The sequence below is a fragment of the Gouania willdenowi genome, chromosome 6, assembly GCF_900634775.1.
Source record: "Gouania willdenowi chromosome 6, fGouWil2.1, whole genome shotgun sequence".
Classification (NCBI taxonomy): domain Eukaryota; kingdom Metazoa; phylum Chordata; class Actinopteri; order Blenniiformes; family Gobiesocidae; genus Gouania; species Gouania willdenowi.
The window spans coordinates 39,896,439-39,915,149 of record NC_041049.1 but is presented as its reverse complement, the minus strand read 5'-3'; the positions used below and the strand labels follow the sequence as shown (position 1 = coordinate 39,915,149).

The 18,711-nt window shown below is 39.9% G+C and overlaps 1 protein-coding gene across 3 annotated transcripts in view; it reads right to left on the bottom strand.

Moving 5' to 3' along the window:
• Positions 1-18,711, bottom strand: part of otogl (otogelin-like) — a 93,357-nt gene that overhangs the window by 33,524 nt on the left and 41,122 nt on the right. For all 3 annotated transcript variants that reach the window (XM_028450720.1, XM_028450721.1, XM_028450722.1), the window contains exons 29-38: positions 15,745-15,861; positions 13,264-13,420; positions 13,157-13,183; positions 12,904-13,077; positions 10,203-10,481; positions 7,648-7,765; positions 7,498-7,577; positions 2,802-3,574; positions 873-1,050; positions 648-790 (exon numbers count right to left, since the gene is read on the bottom strand). In XM_028450720.1, coding sequence (XP_028306521.1) covers positions 648-790; positions 873-1,050; positions 2,802-3,574; positions 7,498-7,577; positions 7,648-7,765; positions 10,203-10,481; positions 12,904-13,077; positions 13,157-13,183; positions 13,264-13,420; positions 15,745-15,861 — 2,046 coding nt within the window. The remainder of the gene's footprint in view (positions 1-647; positions 791-872; positions 1,051-2,801; positions 3,575-7,497; positions 7,578-7,647; positions 7,766-10,202; positions 10,482-12,903; positions 13,078-13,156; positions 13,184-13,263; positions 13,421-15,744; positions 15,862-18,711) is intronic.

Below are 18,711 nucleotides of genomic sequence, written 5' to 3'. Positions count from 1 at the left end.
AGCTAATCATCTCAGGAATGCAGCACACCTGAGCAGACAGGGCACACAAGGCTATAATTTAAAGCAGTCTTGCTGACAGAGCCTTCTCTCTTCCCTGGTCTGCAGACTGAAACCACTTTTTGTTTGTAGATTTTGTTTCACTGACTCACATCCAACACTGCATGCACACTGTCAACCACGTTTAATAACTCTAGGAGTTATTTCATTATTTTTAATTAAATATATTTGCTAAAACTTGGCAGCTCTGTGTGGTCTCCATCGTTGTCACATATTTTTAAGCTAGGTTGTGACAACTTGCTGTTGCTTTGTGTATTTCATTGTATTTTTTCAGTTATTTTAGGTATTTTTGTGTGTTTTTGTTGTCCTTTTGTGTATTTCTTCCGTAAATTGTTTTTTTTTTTTTTTTGAGTAATCGTGTATAATTGCTGTTTTTTGTATTTTGTTGTATTTTTGGAGTCATTTTGTGCATTCTAAAACTGTAGAGTAGTCCCTTTTTAAAAAGCCAACTGGATAATTATGGTGCATAATAATGTGTTTTGTTAGTCATAGATATTCTAAAAAGAACATTTCAAAGATTTTAGGCCACATTTATGTGGAAAAAAACAGTGGAGGATCCCTTTAATGACATCATTTATATCACTTCCTACCTGACTGGTGGGGCATTTATCCACAGAGCCTATGATGGTCTCTCCGGGCAGGTTAACCAGTATATACGACCCGTTGTCATACAGAGCCACGTTATTCCCATCAAACGTGATCACACGCAGGTCTGACATCACAGTGCAGCGACCTAACAAAAGCAAACACACACGACTGAAGTGATTCCATCATGAATATTGTAAATTAAAATGTATATTCATGTTGAGGCGTACAGGGGCACTGCCACTGGGGGCAGCAGGGGTCAGTGTTGGCGAGCACGGGCATGCCAAGCAGGCTGCACTGGGGGGGCGTGGTGTTGTAGCGACAATGGAGCGATGAGTTGTGGAGCAGCAGTTCACCATTGAAGCAGATCAGCTCTGCACACTCATCCACACGATGGGCGTAAGGAGGCTGCGCACACACACACACACACACACACACACACACACACACACACACACAGGTTCATTCTCATCCAATAGCATTCAGCTGCTACCTGTTCCTGCATCATTAAGCATATGTCTACATGTGATGTTTACATCACACTTCATGTGTTTGCTTCCCCTGCTCTGCACGTCTATTTTTTTAACAGTTCGCTGCCTGCACACACTCACACACACACACTGCTCTATTTTTATATATCGCACTGTTTCTATACATCAAAAAGCATCTTATATAACCAGAAGAATAAATATATTAGAGCTAGGGCTGGGCAATATGGACCAAAACTCATAACTCAATATTTTTTCCTCAAAATGGTCATATACAATATAAATCTTGATCATTTTATATCAAATGAAGTCTGACCAGAAAAAAAAATAAAAAATGCCACACAGGCACATTTACTAACAAACAGTTGCACAATATGTGACACTTTAGTCTTTTTCTCCTCTAAGGGACAGCATGTGTGAGTGAGTTTCATAGTGTGGCTTGTTTAGGTGAAGGTCTGGGTTAGTACGCACTAATAAATCCATCAACTTGTACTTTTTATGTTGTTCTGACAAGTAGCAAAAGCAACAACTCATAAAACGAGTATTTAAAAAATAAATAAATAAATAAAAAAACAAGCTTTAAAATACACACATATATACTGTATATATATATATATACTGTATATATATATATACTCTACCAGTCAAAAGTTTTAGAACAACACAGTTTTTTACTGAAAATGATTCAGTTTATTCTATAATTGCATTCTGAAATGAAAGCATAAAACAAATAAGCAATTTGAGTTGAAAAAGAAATCATCAAATCCATGAACAATACTGTTCAGCTGATGCTCATGAGGGTCTGCGTAACTAAACCTTTTTTTTAACCTCTGGCTGTTCAGTACTTACCTTTGTACCATTTCAAGCTATTCATTGGACTTGCACGACTTGAATTGCAATAAAACTGTAAAAATTAGGGTGTTCTGGAACTTTTGACTGGTAGCGTATTTACTGTATATCAATATAGGCGATATTGTAATTGTAAACTCAATATATCTTAAATCTCGATATATTTCCCCAGCACTAATTAGAGCACACAACAGTAATAAACAGTTAAATAAAGATTGTCAGGATCAATAATGGAGACTACAGTCTTACTCAAGGCCTTACATTTTAAATCATCCCAACATAATCCTGATCTGTAATAAAAATCCAATGTATGTATGTCCAATGTGTCTGATGTGAACATGTTATACTGTGTATATGATGCCGTGTCCATAGTTTGACACATTCATACACTATAAGATGTACATGTGTGGCCTCGCTGCTGATCTAATGCTATGTACAGTAGATTATCCTTGAATGTGTCTTTTTATCTTTGTGAAGCATTTTGCGATTATGATTAAATCGCTATACAGTATAAAGTTTACTTACTTTTGTGTATTTCTGTTGTCCTTTTGTGTATTTTTCTGTAATTTTTTAAGGTTTTATGTTTATGTGTATAATTGTTGTTTTGTGTAATTTGTTGTATTTTTTGAGTCATTTTTGTCTTCTCCTTTTATGTAATTTTTAATGTTTTTTGCACTAATTATGTGTATAACTGCTGTTGTTTTGTGTATTTTGTTGTATTTTTTGAAAAGTTGTGCATTTACTCTAAACTAGTTTGAGGCTAGTTGCCCATGTCTGCTCAAACCCAAATGTGACATGTTCCTGTACATAAGTGGTACGTACTGTGCAGGGCGTGGTGGGAAAAACAAAAGCATGAGTGGTTGAAACCCTTGGAGGACGTGTCACTATCTCAGTGGTGGGAACGGTGGTTAGTTGGAGTGGGGCGTGGCTTGTTGTGGCTGCTGTGGGTGTGTCCACAGGTGGAGACGTCTCCGTGGTGACACTTGTAGTGGGAAGCTCAGGCTGGGGACTGGTTGTAGGTGTGGGGGTGGTTTGGGGGAGGGAGGGAGTGATGGTGGTCGTCACGGCTGCTGTGGGTGGGGCCAGATGTGTGGTTGAAGCTGATGTTTGAGGAGGGGAGGTGGAGGGTGTTGGAGAGGTAGACGTGGAGGTGGAAAGTGTTGTGGTCGTAGTGGTGGGGGCTGTACTGGTTTCAGTGGTGGGTGTCACCGTGGTTACGGATGGAGTCGTTGATGAAGGGATGAACGTTGTGGTTGGTGGAGGGGTGGAGGGGGTGGGGGGTGTGGTCGCCTCTGTGGGGGAAGTGGAGCTTAAAACGGTGGTGGTGATGCTCTCTGTCACTGGGGGGCGTGTGCTGGGGGAAGTGGGAGGGGCCGTGCTGGCTGTGGTGGTGGTCGTGGGCATCCCAGTGGTGGGGGAGCTTGTTTCAGGAGTGCTACTGGTGGTGGGGGTGGTGCTGGTGGTGGTTGGTGTGGTAATAGTGGAGGTTGTAATGGTTTCTGCAGTTGTGGTTGTAGTTGTTGGAGCTTTAGTTGTTGTTCGGTTGGAGAGCGTCACGTACGGGAAAGGAGTTGCAGTCGGAGTGAGAGAGACGCCTGCGGGAACAATCTAATTAGTTTGCAATCAAATGACTGTGTGGAGGTATGACAGGTGGGGCATAACAAACAGGAGGACATTTTCAATTTCACCAATCTTCTCAAAAACATTTCTTCACTGACAATAAAAATAATGAACACAAAAACACACAAAGAAAGTAATAATGAGAAGCCTAAAAAATTATCAGAACTTAAAAGAGAATTAAATGATTAAACTAGTTATGGACTGGGAACAAAATGTAACGTGGAACTAAAGTGCGAAATTTTATTATTTATGGTATGTGAGATTGCAAACAATGTTTCGTTATTTCCTGTATTTTTGACTGCTCCACTTTTACATTTATATGTTTTTTATGCAGGTAATTAGTTAGATTAGATTTATTTATAAAAGATGTTATTTGTTTCCTGCCAGTTCATTTCATACGTGCAGTGAATTTCCTTTTTTGTTTTATTGGCACAGATTGCAAACAATATTTGTATTACCTGCATTTTTGTCTATGGCACTTTTACATTTCTTTGTCATGCAGGTGATTGGTTCAATTTAGATTTTTGACTTATTGTGGAATATGTTACTTGTTCCCTATTGTAAATGTGTTATATGTCGGGATTAGTTTGGGGTGCAATGGGTGCAGGTGAAGATTGAATGTTCACCTTTGTTCTAAGTAAAGAATACCCAACAAAATTTGAGAACCACTGCTTTAAACCCGCGGAGGACGGAGCTTAAATATGAACTGTAGATACTAATATAATCTATCCATCCATACACACTTAGCTTAGCATTTACACGTGGGCTGTAGATTGACAAATATGAATAAGAATCGGAGGTCTTCCTTGATCAGGGGAGCTACTTGCTGTCCCTTATTATCAAACCTAAATGTGATGACGTGTACTGTAAGACATTTCATGCATCTGTCTCTGTTCAAGCAAAATATAAAGAATGACCTTCTTTAAAATTTAGTTAGACATTTAAACATTTAAAATCTCATTTTTAAAGTAAAAAGAAAAGAAAATGCATCCCTCCTCCAATGATCTATCTGATCATTGATCTGCTGACTCCTGAATGGCTGGTGACAAACATCAGTGGACCCAGCAGCTATTACTGTTGCCATGGTCACAGTTATATATTTAACTGTAACTATGTAACAGTAACTAAGTAACTAACAGAGTAACTGTAACTAAATAACTGTACCTATGTAACTGGAACCATGTACCTGGAACTACGTAATTGTAACTATGTAACTGTAACTAAGTAACTGTAACTAAGTAACTGATGGTGACAAACATCAAAGGTGAGCATTTCCTTCTGCTGGCTCCTGATTGGCTGGTGACAAACATTAAAGGACCCATCAGCCATTACATAGAATAATAGCCTCTTGCATCCTCACTAATATAGTTTTTGGAAAACACTAGTGAGGCTGCTCTTCACAAAATACATGCAGATTTAAAGTTTTTGATGAAAAGGACAGAATAAAACAATAAAACAACAAATGGTGTTAATTAAAAAACTAAGTACAGTGGTCCCTCGTTTTTTCGTTCTAAAAATAACCCGCAATAGGCGAAATCCGCGAAGTAGTCAGTTGTATTTTTTACAATTATTATACATGTTTTAACACTGTGAAACTCTTCACCACACACTTTATACACTTTTCTCAGACAGGAATGAACATTTCTCTCTTGTTTAAACACTCTCAAAGTTCAAACCTTCGTAGATTTTAAAACATAAACCTGTTTTCAAACATACAGCACTTCAGAGTCACACTGCTAGCGATCAGACATTAATGACGAACGCATTCAGAGTCTTTGTTGATGATGACGTCAGGCCGTCAACACGGACACCAGTCTGTTCACCATTCAACCATGGAGTAGAAACTGTGTGTGACCACCTGGAGCTGTATGACATGGCTTTTATAACCGGGACTGCACTAGGAAGGATTTTGTAGTGTTGTGTTCAAGACCACACTATTCGAGAACAAGACTTGCCCAAGACCAGAATGCACCGAGACCAAGACAAGACCAAGTCTTTCGGGAGCCGAGACCGAGTCAAGACCAAGACCAAGACAAGCTGAAACCGAGTCCAAGATCATAAACATTTTTTTTTAAATTTAAAAAAATAAATAAATAAATAAAATTATGACAAGGTTCGACAGTTAAATAACATTCTCTCTTTCATTTTAGTTTATTTTAAATACATTTGACGGAGAAAAAAAGTGGCTGCAAAAAATTAAGTAAAATATTAAAACTACTACTGCTATTGATAAATTCACAATTATTCTACATATTTGAAAACAAGATTTTTATGTCTGCTGAATGTACAAGTGTTTAAAAGTATTTCTGCCAAGAAATAATGATTCTTGATTCTGATTCTTTGAGTTGTGCAGGTCAACAGGTCACAAAGTTCACAAGTAAATTTTTTAATTTGAAAACCTTTACACAGGCCATTTTTATTAATTCACTTAGTTGGTATAGTTTAATTTGGTTGCTGTAATGTAACTAGGATATTCATTTACAAAGGTCCCCAACTGTAACTGTAAAAGTGAAACTTGCTGAAATAAAACTACAAACAGTCATGTGACAAATCAGTCAACAGTTCTTGTTGAGAAAGATTATTATTATTCTGGATACAGTAGAAACAGAAACTATAAAAAATAATTATATTGTGAACCTGTTTATATTGTTGGGAACATATTATATACATAAATGTAATTGGAGTCTAAAGCCACAAAAAAACACCATTTTAAAAGAAAATAGGCTAATATAAGACCTCTTTACAGTTATTTGACTCATTCTGCGCTTTGCGCGACAAGATGGTGGTGGCCCGGACTACAGCCGACATTATTTAATAAAAGCCTTAAAAGACATGGATATAAAAGAGTGGATGGACAGAGGCATAAACATGCGGACTTTCACGAGGTCACACACGGACTTATTAAACACACACGGACCTCGGTAAACACGGTAAACGGAACAGGCTTCACCGGCCGGCAGGAGCTAGGACCCAGAGGCGGAGTAAATGCATCCCTGTACTGCATTCACAGGCTGTAATATCACCAGTTTATCATTTTACCTGTTGTTAAAGCTACTGTCTTTACCAGGGAGATAATATTTATTCATGGTGATTGTTTTCCGGAGTTTTACTGGGATTTTTACCAGTGATTAGTTTCTTTCTCTCTTACGCTCCGCGGTACGTACGCACACACACACACACACACACACACGCATCACTCAGTCACATTAAGGAAGGTTGTGGTCATTATACGGGGTGGATTAAAGAATGAATAAAGGATTGTTTTATCTAGTTCTTCTCCTTGTTATTATCACATTATAAAAAAGTTTAAAAATAGCAGGAATTAGTGCTGGTCTCGAACGGTCTTGAGGGAAAATCCCGAGGCCGAGACAAGACCGAGTCAAAATGCTTTCCGAGTTCGAGACGAGACCGAGACCTTTAAAATTTGGTCTCGAGACCAAGAACGGTCTTGACTACTACAACACTAAGATTTAGTGTGGAGGAGAATCAGCGAGGAGGTGGTAGTAGCAGGTAAAAGTTCTCACTGTAGCACTGAGCTAGAATAGCATTAGCCGCTAATCACACCAACTTTTTTTCCACTGGTGGTTATGTTTGTGAGAGGAGAAAAAGGGCGCAGCTCCTTGCTTTAACAGGCAGTGAAACACACCAAGTTGGATGTGTCGCTGGTGGGTGAACGCAGCATTAGCCAATCAGGAAGCAAAACACAATGCGCGTTCATACGCTGTAAAATTGCACTGTAAAAAAATCCGTGAAACACTGAGGTCGAAAAGGTGAGCCGCAATATAGTGAGGGACTACTGTATAAAACAAAAGAGAAAAAACATAAAACCTATGTCAAACATTAATTAGTAATTGTTTGTAGTTTAGTCTCCCGTTGATGAACATGTGCCTGTACTCACAGTCCTCCATGTAGACACATCTCCTGGTGACTTCATCCAGGACCATGTTCTTTGGACATCGTGGGAAACATCCTTCCACGCTGTAACATACTCACAATATTTATATCACACAGATTATGCTTTAACATTTTAACGAAGCAAATCACTTACTGAGGGAGGAACTGACAACGCGTGGCGTCAGGATCGCTGCAGGTGTGGACGCACGGACTAGCGCAAGCATGGTAACGCCATTCACACATCAGTCGGTACGGGATAACAAAAGTGCTTTCTGCAACAAGGAGGAAACAAAAACAACACAGGCATTTTGCTTCAATACATAAAAAAAGCTGCGTGATTGTCTATTTTAGTAAGTTTGTGCAATCAGAGCTTCGTTTGTATTTGGGTCAATGACGCATGAGGATTTTACCGCATGATGTTTCATAAAATGTGTATCATCAGGCAAGTGATGCACACTTGAAATTAAAGTGAGCACATATATACTTTCAACCTGAAACTTTTTTTAAAGCTTGCACATGCCAAGTGCGTGCATGCATTATTTTTGATTGTTTTGGTTACATTTCAAAACGTTTATTTTTATTTTATTTTGAGATTACGGCTCCCTCGCGGTATCAAGCGCGGTACTTCCGGTTCCAGTTGAGGACATCACGCGGCCGCACGCACACAAAGCCGTTTAGAGAGACTTAAATAGTTCCCGGAAGTTATTGGCGGCCAATTCGAATCCACTGATTCCGAGTGACATAACTGGGATTTTAGGTAATTTGTCATCAATAACTGCATTGAATTACAGACAGGACATGAAAGGGGGGAGGGGCATCATAGCCGCACGCACACCGAGCCGTTTAGAGAGAGAGTTGCGACAACAGAGAGTCAAATAGTTCCCGGAAGTTATTGGCGGCCAATAGCAATGGCTGTGCTCAAAGCGATCAGCGAACCCGGAAGTTATTGGCAGGCAATAACATAACTGGGATAATAGGTAATTTGTTGTCAATAACTGCATTGATTTAAGGATGGGACACGAGGGGGGGAGGGGCTTCATAGCCACACGCCCACAGAGCCATTTAGAGAGAAAGTTGCAACAACGAAAGTTAAAAATAACCTCAAATAGTTCCCGGAAGTTATTGGTGGCCAATGGCATTGGCTGTCCTCAAAGCGAACAGCAAAACATGCACACTGCTCCGCGAACACGGCATTATAAACGCTGATATTTTCACCACGTGTTTAGTTTAGTTTATTTTGAACATGAAAAAATAAAGACAAAAGACAGAAAGCAAAATTTTAAAAAGTAATATGGACAAACAATGAATGAGATCATACAAACAAGCTCTCAAATACTTTCTATATAAATGTAATGTACATGTAAAAATGTATGAACTTATAACATGTCTGTGTGTAATTAATTTTCGAGTTTTTCCTTGCCGAAGTAGGGTCTAAGGACAGGGGATGCTCAGGGAGATTTATTATCCATTTGCTTAAGTCCAGAAAATATTGGTGCAAACTTTATTTATTAGTTTATCATGCGCATGCCCCATAGAATTAAACCAGGGAAATCGCACACGCTATTTTACTTTGCACCCGTAAATATACCCCTTTATGACACTACAGAGTATGTACACCTCTTTGTACATCCAACCTTCAAACACATACTCATTTGGCCATAATTGACAACTCTACTTAAGCTCCCACTTAGGGCTCTATTCTCCCATGCGCGCAAGTCTAAAAAGTTACTTGTTACAATGTTTATCAATGAAGGCGTTTCAAATTAAACGTGAACTTTATTATTTTCACAGATTTCAATGACATTTACAAGCATTGAGAAAACTCTTTTTAAGGTGACGATACAAACACTACTTTAAATTAATTGTGGTCAAAGGCAAGAACGTGCATGTGAAGTGTTCATTATATCCAGGAGTGAAGACTTTGTTGACATCCGTTGTAAACAACTCAAATGTAATGGAGCACCTCGCGACACACGCATCTAAAAAATCTGAATTCTTTGACATATAGCAACTTTTTTTTTTTTTTTTTTTAACAGTAACGCAAAGAGTTACTTTACTTGGTAATGAGTTACTTTCATTATAGAGTAATTCAGTTACTAACTCAGTTACTTTTTGGAACAAGTAGTGAGTAACTATAACTAATTACTTTTCTAAAGTAACGTTCCAACACTGGTAGAGAGTGATGATGTCAGAATTTTGCAGAAGTTCCACATTGAAGATGTCATCAGTCCAAGCTGGGAACCAATACAATTTTCAAGGTGGCGCTATTGAGTCATTTTGCCATTCACATGGGCAATTCCCCCAAAATATCACAATTTTTGCCAGTCCTAATATGCATACAAATTTTCAAGAGTTTATGTACATGTTTAGGCCCTCAAAAATGCAATCATTTTGCCGCAAATAAATAAATAATAAAAACGAGGTGCATTACCGTTGTGCTTGGGCCCTAATAATAATAATAATAATAATAATAATAATAATAATAATAATAATAATAATAATAATAATGTTGGCTTTAAAATAGGTTTTATTCATCCTGTTTTTCAGACCTCAATGGTTGTGTTTGTGTATTTAATAACTGCAAACAAATGTTAATTGATACAGTATATCACATGAGCTGCTCATGCTGATGACTTCATCAATTGAGGAATGTTCAATTTCTTCATTCCTCATTACTCAGACATACACAGTATTTCTTGGGTTTCTGACCTTCCAGAGAGAAGCTGCTGCTGCTTTTGAAGTTTTCTGACGTGTCGTATCGCTGCGCCCGTGCAGCGGCATGGCTCAGGGTCAAAAACACTCCTGGTTGGCCGATGAGTTCAAAGGAGGTGTGGCCTGAATGAAACAGGCCCTGGTGCTGAATGAAGGTCGCTCTGCCTCCGAACTCCATTTCTCGACTCCATCGCTCCAGCTGCAGACGGCCGTGTTCAGACACCACCAGGAAGTAGTTTGGTCTCTCTGCTGATTCCAGTGACACCACAGGAATGCCTGACACCATGAAGGATGGTTCATTAGGAACATCATAGAGTGAACTTGTTAGTTAAAGCAGTGGTTCTCAACCTTTTCAGCCCGTGACCACACAAAAAAGGTTCCAGAGACCGGCGACCCCCACTATACCTAAAGGTGGTTGAACACAGACATGAACATTGAAGAACAGTCATGTGGAGACAGTGTCATCTATAAGGGAGAATAAAGGGGAGAGATTTTTTGAAATTTACTATCAAACGGCCCATAGTATATATTAATGTCAAAGATGAACTGTAAATCCTTGTTTTAATCAGAATTAAAATGGGTTAAAATTGACCAAAAATGGTAGAAAAGGTGGTTAAATGGGATTTTAAAAACCACAGAAATTGGTTAAAAGTTTCAAATTACACTGGTAAAAAACATACAGAAAAAGTAGTAAAAATTGTTCAAAGTGTCAGTATTAGCTTAAAAGTAGCAGAAAAAAGTAGGAACAATTAGTTTAAACCAGTGGGCCAAAATACAGCGCTTAGGGGGGCTTCCATCTTGCCAAATTTACGTCATTTGGAGCCAGAGTCTGCACAGTAAGGTCCGGCGGGAGGAGCCCTGGTAACATGTCCCGCTCTTTTAGCGTACTGCCCTGATGACTTACGCAGCCCAGCTACGCCAAAAATGTAACTGTCTTTCCCGCTGGAAATTCTACCAAGGGCTTGTTCAGATCATAGAGGTTAGTACAAAACCAGGATATATTTCAACTCAAATATCTAGTTAAATGACGTCTCGGCTATTCTTCATGACGTAACTACCATTAACAAAGAGAGCTACGCAAGATCTGCAGCTGTCAATCATTGTCATATAGGATGTAAAATCTCATTTTTCAACCTCAAATAACTTATTTAAAACAAACTTCACAGAGAAATGAGCACTTGAACACAATGTAGGGTGATAATAACTAATGATCACAGCAGAGTTTAAGTTTGGAAAAAAATTATGTTTTTTACAGTTTGACCCACATCCCATCCGTTATTATTGAGGAGGCGGGGTTTATGGCCTATACTGCAGCCAGTCAGCAGGGGGAGCTCTAAAAAAAGCTTCACTTCCCCGTGAGCTTGTCCCGTCTATTCTTTTTACAGCATATGGTTTAAACTGGCAAATAATGGGCATGACAAATCGTGAAAGTGGTTAAATTTGAAAAAATAAGCATGATATATGGTAAAAAAAGAGGTTAAAAGTGACAATTATGGGTCAACATATTAGAGTTTAGATTCTTGGCCCAAGCCTCATTTTCCCGCTCACTTGTCGGGCCGGGATGGGCTCTGGCTTAATTTTTCACTTTTTTTTTTTAAATCTCTATTACATTATTATTATTTTTTGTTGTTCAGCATTCACATTCACTGAATATTATTTGCTGATTTTGTTCATTCCTCACTTGTTGCTGGAGCGCAGGGAACAAATATGATTGCGTGCTTCAGTCAGGTCTGCGCTCCACGCACGGGCCATCTGGTCTGGTCTGCAATGCTGTAACGGACTGGGTTCTATGTTCTGGTTTTGTTCCACTTGTGTGTATTCAGTGGTTAACTGATGCTGAGATTTCCCATGGCCAAGAAGGCATCATGGTTATGTCCAGCTTTCTCTGCCAATGTGTGTCTTTGTTTACATGTGTTCTGAGTGTTGATTGGCTGGGAGGCTGGGGAAAAGGCAGGCGTAAGCGGGGAAAAGAGTGAACAATTCTGTTCCCACAGTAGTGTGAGTGTTTGACGGTGTAAGACGGTTCTTTGTGTGTTTGATTGTTTATTTTTGCCGTGTTACTACGACCTCCCATAAAGCCTGTAAAACTGTGATAATGGCTGGAGTCACATCAATACAATACCTTTTGGGCAAAGCTGCGATGCGTGTGTGCACGCCCCTCCTCCCTCCCCTCTCGCTGCCCGAGGCACTGTGCTATTAATCTACAGGTGTTTTCACTACACCGGGAGCAATACGTTCAATAAAATAATAATTTATGTTGGGTTTGCTTTGGGCTCGGGCCTACAATATAAGTTAATGGGTCGGGCTCGGGTCGGCTTTATGCCCACGGGCCCGGGTCGGGCTGAATTTTTTGGGCCCGAACTAACCTCTACAACATATGCAACATTAGGTGGGAAAAGTGGTGGAAAGGGTTTATAAGTGCTGAAAATGTGCAGAAAAGGCATTGAGTTTTTATGGAGAAGTGGCAGAAACTGGAGTAATGATGTAGCAAAAATTAATTAAAAGGAACAAAAATATGGCAAGAAAAATGGATCAAAATAGGTTGAAATATGGCAAGTTTGGTGGCGTTACAGAAAATTTGTAAAAATAAGCATAAATGAAGGCATCTGGCAATCATCTCCATTGTATCCTGACCCCAAATGGGGTCCTGACCCCAAGGTTGAGAACCCATGCGTTAAACTGTGTGAAAGCCACTTACGGGACGTTCTGTCCTTCCTTAATCCTGCAGTAATCATGAAGTTAAACAGGACGCCCGTTGCAGGCCTCATTCTGTCCCTCACTAGTGGAAACACTGAGCTGCTGCTGCGGTTCACTCCAAACATTGTGTCGTTGTAGACGGCACTCACCACGGAGAACGGGCCGTCACCTAGCTCTGGGAAAAGTACAAAAACAAGGAAGGAATTCAATGGAAAACCAAGAAAACAAATCACCTTAAACAGACTCTTACTGACCTTGATTCAGGTATTCACAATCATACGCTGAAAGAGAGACAGAGGAGGAAGAAATAAGGAGTGAGAGAACCAGGTGTGTGTGTGTCTGTGTATGTGTTTGTGCTCACAGCAGACGGACGGGGACCTCCAGTGGACCGCCACCCCTTGTTGACAACACTTGTGTGCGTACGCAGCAATGGAGGTACAGAGGCACTCACAGTCACCGCCACGGTTACAGTTACACGTGTCTGTCAGACAGTTCCTGTAGAACCAGGCCACGTCCACCTGAAAACACACGCACACGCGCGCACACACACACACACACACACACACACACACACACGCACACACACACACACACACACACACACACACACACACACACACGAGTAGTTTTAATAATTCAGAGAAGTGATCAGATCAGGACAAAGAAATGTGGCTCTACCTCTGGGTAGAAGAGTGTCATATGATCTCCAAACAAACACACACAATGCATTTCATTTTTGAGACTCTGTAGCATCATTTATAAAGTTAAAGGGTTTCAAAAGCTGCTTAGTCAGTTACAGAATACGGTGCAGAAAATAACATGAATAACTTTATTTCTTAGAGTGAGGACATGTTAGCCCAGAGTTCTATTACTTTTATTATCCTGTTTACACAACGTTTTGCTTTATTTATTTTCATTTTTGTTTCCAAAGTGAAGTTAAACTGTGGAACAGACCAAGCAATGAATTTAAAAAAATTCTGAGCATAATTCTTTTTAAAAAGACACTTAAAGACATGACTATTTAGAGGTTCGTAGATAAATAATTAGCATGTTATTTGGACTAATAAATTGCGGGATATGCTACATATATTTGTAAAGGAGGTATGGTGAACGTAATAAACAATAATAATAATAACTAGGCAAGACCTGTATTCGCAAAAGCGAATACGTATTTGGCAAATAGAATTGTTATAGTGAAAGACATCTCATTGTGTGTATTTTGTTGTTGTAATAATGCAGGAAAAACAGAAGACTGATCAATGTGCGATGCTCATGGTCACACATTGAAAGGAAATGTTGTTCAATGGTACCAGTCTGAGCACTGTATCTCAATTTCTGGACAAGTTTTAGGGAAAAAAGGATTTTTTTGTTTTTTTTTGGGACGTCATGAACTTTGGCCCCTACCAATCTTTTTACTGGTAGGTTGTACAGCTTTGGTCCAGTTAAATAAAATACTCCACAAAAGATCAACTTTTCATAAATGGAACTTCTACGATAAATATTCATAGAGATATGAAAAATTTTGGTTGTCCCAAGGAGATGACATCTGTGTCATTAGTGGTGCATTAATAGCCTAGGAGGAGTTCCAAGACAAAGGAGTTGTGGAAGAAAAATAATAATAAGTTCTACAATAGCATTGTATTTTGCAAATACAATAACTAGAAAAGCACTCGGAGAGTGCAGACCTCCACCAAGCAGCTCAAGCTCAGCTAACATACCGGTCCCGGTAACATGGTAAACTCAGGATTACCATGACTACCTGTCAAAAACTGTGTTACCATGACTACCTGTCAACATTGAGCTGTTGACTCGGAGAACCTTTGAAACCAGCGTCTATGATAAAGCGTTATATACAATCCGATGCATTATTATCATCTACAAGAAGTTCCACAGTGTGGATGGGAAAATGAATGGGATATCTATATATTTTCTTTTTGTAGCCAGAACATCACCAAAATGTAATCACCTGTTTCTTGTGTCATTTATCATTTATCCTGAAAGTTTCATCCAAATCCGTTCATAACTTTTCGAGTTATCTTGCTAACACACTGACCTTCAGATTGACAGATAAACGGAGCGTAAAACATAATTTTGACTTTGTTAATGTTTAGGTTTAGAAATATAGGGAAAATTAAAGGGGTAGGATTAGATTAGTTTATACTTCTTAATACTCCTTTTCGGTCATGTAAACTAAGATGTGTAAGATTTGAAGATGCAAGATACTGTTTGGTTGTTATTTCTTGATGTTAATATTTATCTTAAACTGTTTTTAAGTTGTCATTTACAGGATCAAAACAAATAAATCAAATCAAATCAAAGTCCCACATACACATTTTCAAAATGATCTGTTTACATGAGACCTCTAGAAACATAAAAAACCATGTAGTATACATGCCAGGCCAATAGATGTTGGTGTAATTGTTCAAAGAACCAAAAAACATCATTTATTAATTTACCAGAGGACAGCCTCCATTCACCTCCTCAGCAAAAATGTGTGCGTCTTTCTCACAGAAATAACATCTACACAGTGAACGTGTTCACAAAAAATATTTAAAGTTTGAAAGTTGTGAAAAATCTCTAAAGAAAAAAATAAAATAAGATGTTCAAAGATTAGTTGCTATAACATCAGTGAAGATCTGCCCGTGATGACTGATGTCCTAAGTCTGCTCATGTTAGAATGGCTCCCTCTAGTGGCAAGCCCTGAAAGCACTACACAATAAATGAGTTGGTGACTTCCTAAATAATTTCCCTCTTTGAGGAAAAAAAGTCCCATTTTCTAAGGCTGTGTGCACTGTGGCATGTGTGTATGAGTGAGTGTGTAAGTGTGCGTGTACAGACTCACCACATTGTGACATGGAGCAAAGACGTCGCTGTAAAGTAGAGCACATTCCCTCTTGGCGTACGGCTGCCTCCCCAAATCACCTTCACACGGCCGCTCAATGAGATAATCACTTTCACACTACACACGCACGCACGCACGGACGCACGCACACACACACAGACACACACACACACGGTTGATTTCAATTTAGTGTCTGATTCCTCTTAAAGCTGCTAAATGTATTTATTTTAAGATCTGAGCTGAAGAAAACGCCCTTTGCTCCATATTCATGTTAATGTTCTTTAAAGATGAGCCTTATTTAACACTTTAGGAGTCGGGGGGGGGGGGGGGCATCTTGGACTGCTACAAAGCGTTTCGGATAGATGAGATCATACAGCAGTACTGCCTCATATGATCATATTGGCCCTCATTCAACCTTTCATACATTCAGATCTGAGTTTGACCAAATTCATGCAAGCTCCGGGATTAATCAATTCTGACATGATCGTAAGCTCTCACGTCTGGTCTGACGTCATGTACGCAAAGCTGAGTATGTGGATTAATGCTGCAGCACAGCCAATGTGATTCTGAAAATAAAGTATCAAACTAAAAGAGCCTCAGCTGTCATTTAAACACAAGCAGACACACTTTCAGAACAGATCGGATCAAAATGGATTATTAAAACAAAATAAAATGATACCTGCACTTTTTTGGTTTTCCTTCAATAAGCCCATTGAAAAACCCTGCTACCAGAGAGGAGTTCATAGGTTCACCCAGTGTGCAACACGCACACGGATTAGAGGAGCGCTGCTTTGGCTGGTTTGGTTGCTGTGCAGCGTGCACAGGGGGAGTGGCAGTTAATAACATTTCATTTAAACCATTATTTGTTGTTATTGAGAATTTAATTCAAACCTCAGCCTGAGTCCGTTCCAATACAGAAACACTATTTACTGCTTCTGTTATTCTCTTCTACAGAAGGTTTAAAATGAGCCCCCCTTTCTACTCTTGCTCTCAACAAAGACAGACATATTTTTCTCTGCTCCCTCTCCCTCCCTTATCTGCCCCTGTTGCTTGCTTTGTCTCTAATAGGATCCTCTTTCTACATCTCTATCCAAAAACTGAAATTTTGGAACTGAGCAGCTGGTTTCTCAATGCAATCACCAAATTTTTTCGACAAAGAAAACAGGCGAGCCCACCTGTCCGGATGGAATGTTTGCGCGATACACGATGGACCCCTGGGAGTGGAGGGTCGTGTGTCTGTCTATCCTTTCCGCTGAGGATGGGGAAGACATCTACATTATTGGAATTATGATAGCAGGTATGTTGCTGGTTTGAGCTGGCAGTTCTATGACCTATCGCAAAATCTGGATTACGTCAGCAGCTGTTTTGTGAAGGCTGCCAGGTATTTGTGATGGATTGGGCAGGGCTCTTAACACTCAGACTCATGCGATAAACAAACTCAAAAGTAAGCAGATGCAACTTTGGAACGTCCACGTGGGTTGGAATCTAACTTGGAGAAATTGACAGCTCAGGTTTCGAGATAAGGGCACCATATTGGATATACTGCTTGAGAGATGGACCCGAAGACTGAATGGAAAATTGTGCTCAACCGGCCAAAAAACAAATCCTTATCTTCATTTGGCTCTCCACAGCCAGCCGTTTAAGGCCAGTTTATTCTATTCTCCAGGATGTTTGTGTCCAAAGACACTCTGTCCCCTCCTCCTCCTCCTCTTCCCCACCGCCACCACCTGGGAACTTTGTTTCTGAACTTAAATCTACCCAAGGTTGTTTCACATCATCTGCGATGGGCTGAAATGTACAGAATGAAGCGAAAGGGATCATATTTCAATGCCTTCTTTGGCCCCCATCTCCCCTCCCTCCCACGTAGTTGCAGCAGGACGGATGCTGCACGCATGTGCCCCACAGCGTCTGTCTGCAATCCCCCTCTTCACAAGTCCCCTCTCCCGATTATACGTGCTATGTCCTTGAAATGTGTTCTAATTGTGTTTTCATTGGTTTCTGTGTGCCGAGGAGTTTTTTCATAACCCCACACTGTGCCCCTCACTGGAGGAGCACAGTTTGGGACTTGCCTTTTCCCTCTTCTTACATCATGTTTTCCGCTTCTCATCTAAGTAGCTTGCGATCCACACTAGTCCCGCTCCTGTACTCTCATGTTATATGTGATTGTCTTTTCATGTTTTCTTGCACAGGATGTAGCTGAAACTGATTTTCCCCTTGGGGATGAATAAAATATTCTAAATATGAATTTGAATTAAATTCCTCAGTGGTTGGGGCCTCCAAACCAGGAATATTTGAGGATGTAACATGGTGGCAGGGTGCGCTGGGTCCTTGGCTCCTTGGGGCTTTCTTGGGTGTGTATGTGGGGGGCGGTGGCTGCCTCGCGACTTGGGATCTTGGGGGCATCTGGGAGGCTGGGAGGCTGTAAGGGGATGGCCTGGGACTCTTTCGCCCATGCTCTTTCTGCTGGCCTGGCTGCATCTTCGATCCCGGGGCAGCGCTTGGGTTTGCAGTAGCGGTTTGTGCACATACATTGGTCTACGATGCACTGCCATGACTTGAGATGTGGGATAAAACTCATACTGGGCTTAACCTTAGACACGTTGATCCCAAATACCTGTTTAAGGTATTACCAGTCACTCCTTCTTCTGTCCACAGCCACCACCATTATACCTAAGCTTCACATTTGTCACCAGACTGGCTTGATTACACAACACAATAAGCACAATATGCACAACTACAACTTCACATCTCACTCTCACTAGGGCTGGGTATCAATTCGAGTTTCCCAAATCAATTCGATTCACAAGGGCCCGATTCGATTTGATTCACGATTCTCGATTCGATTTACAATTCACTTTTGATTGATTTTTGTAAATTTTAAATAAAAGCAAACATCCAGAAACTAAAACGATTCTGAATTGTCATAAAGTGCAATAAGTCAGGTCTTTGGTAAATGTAAGAAAAAAC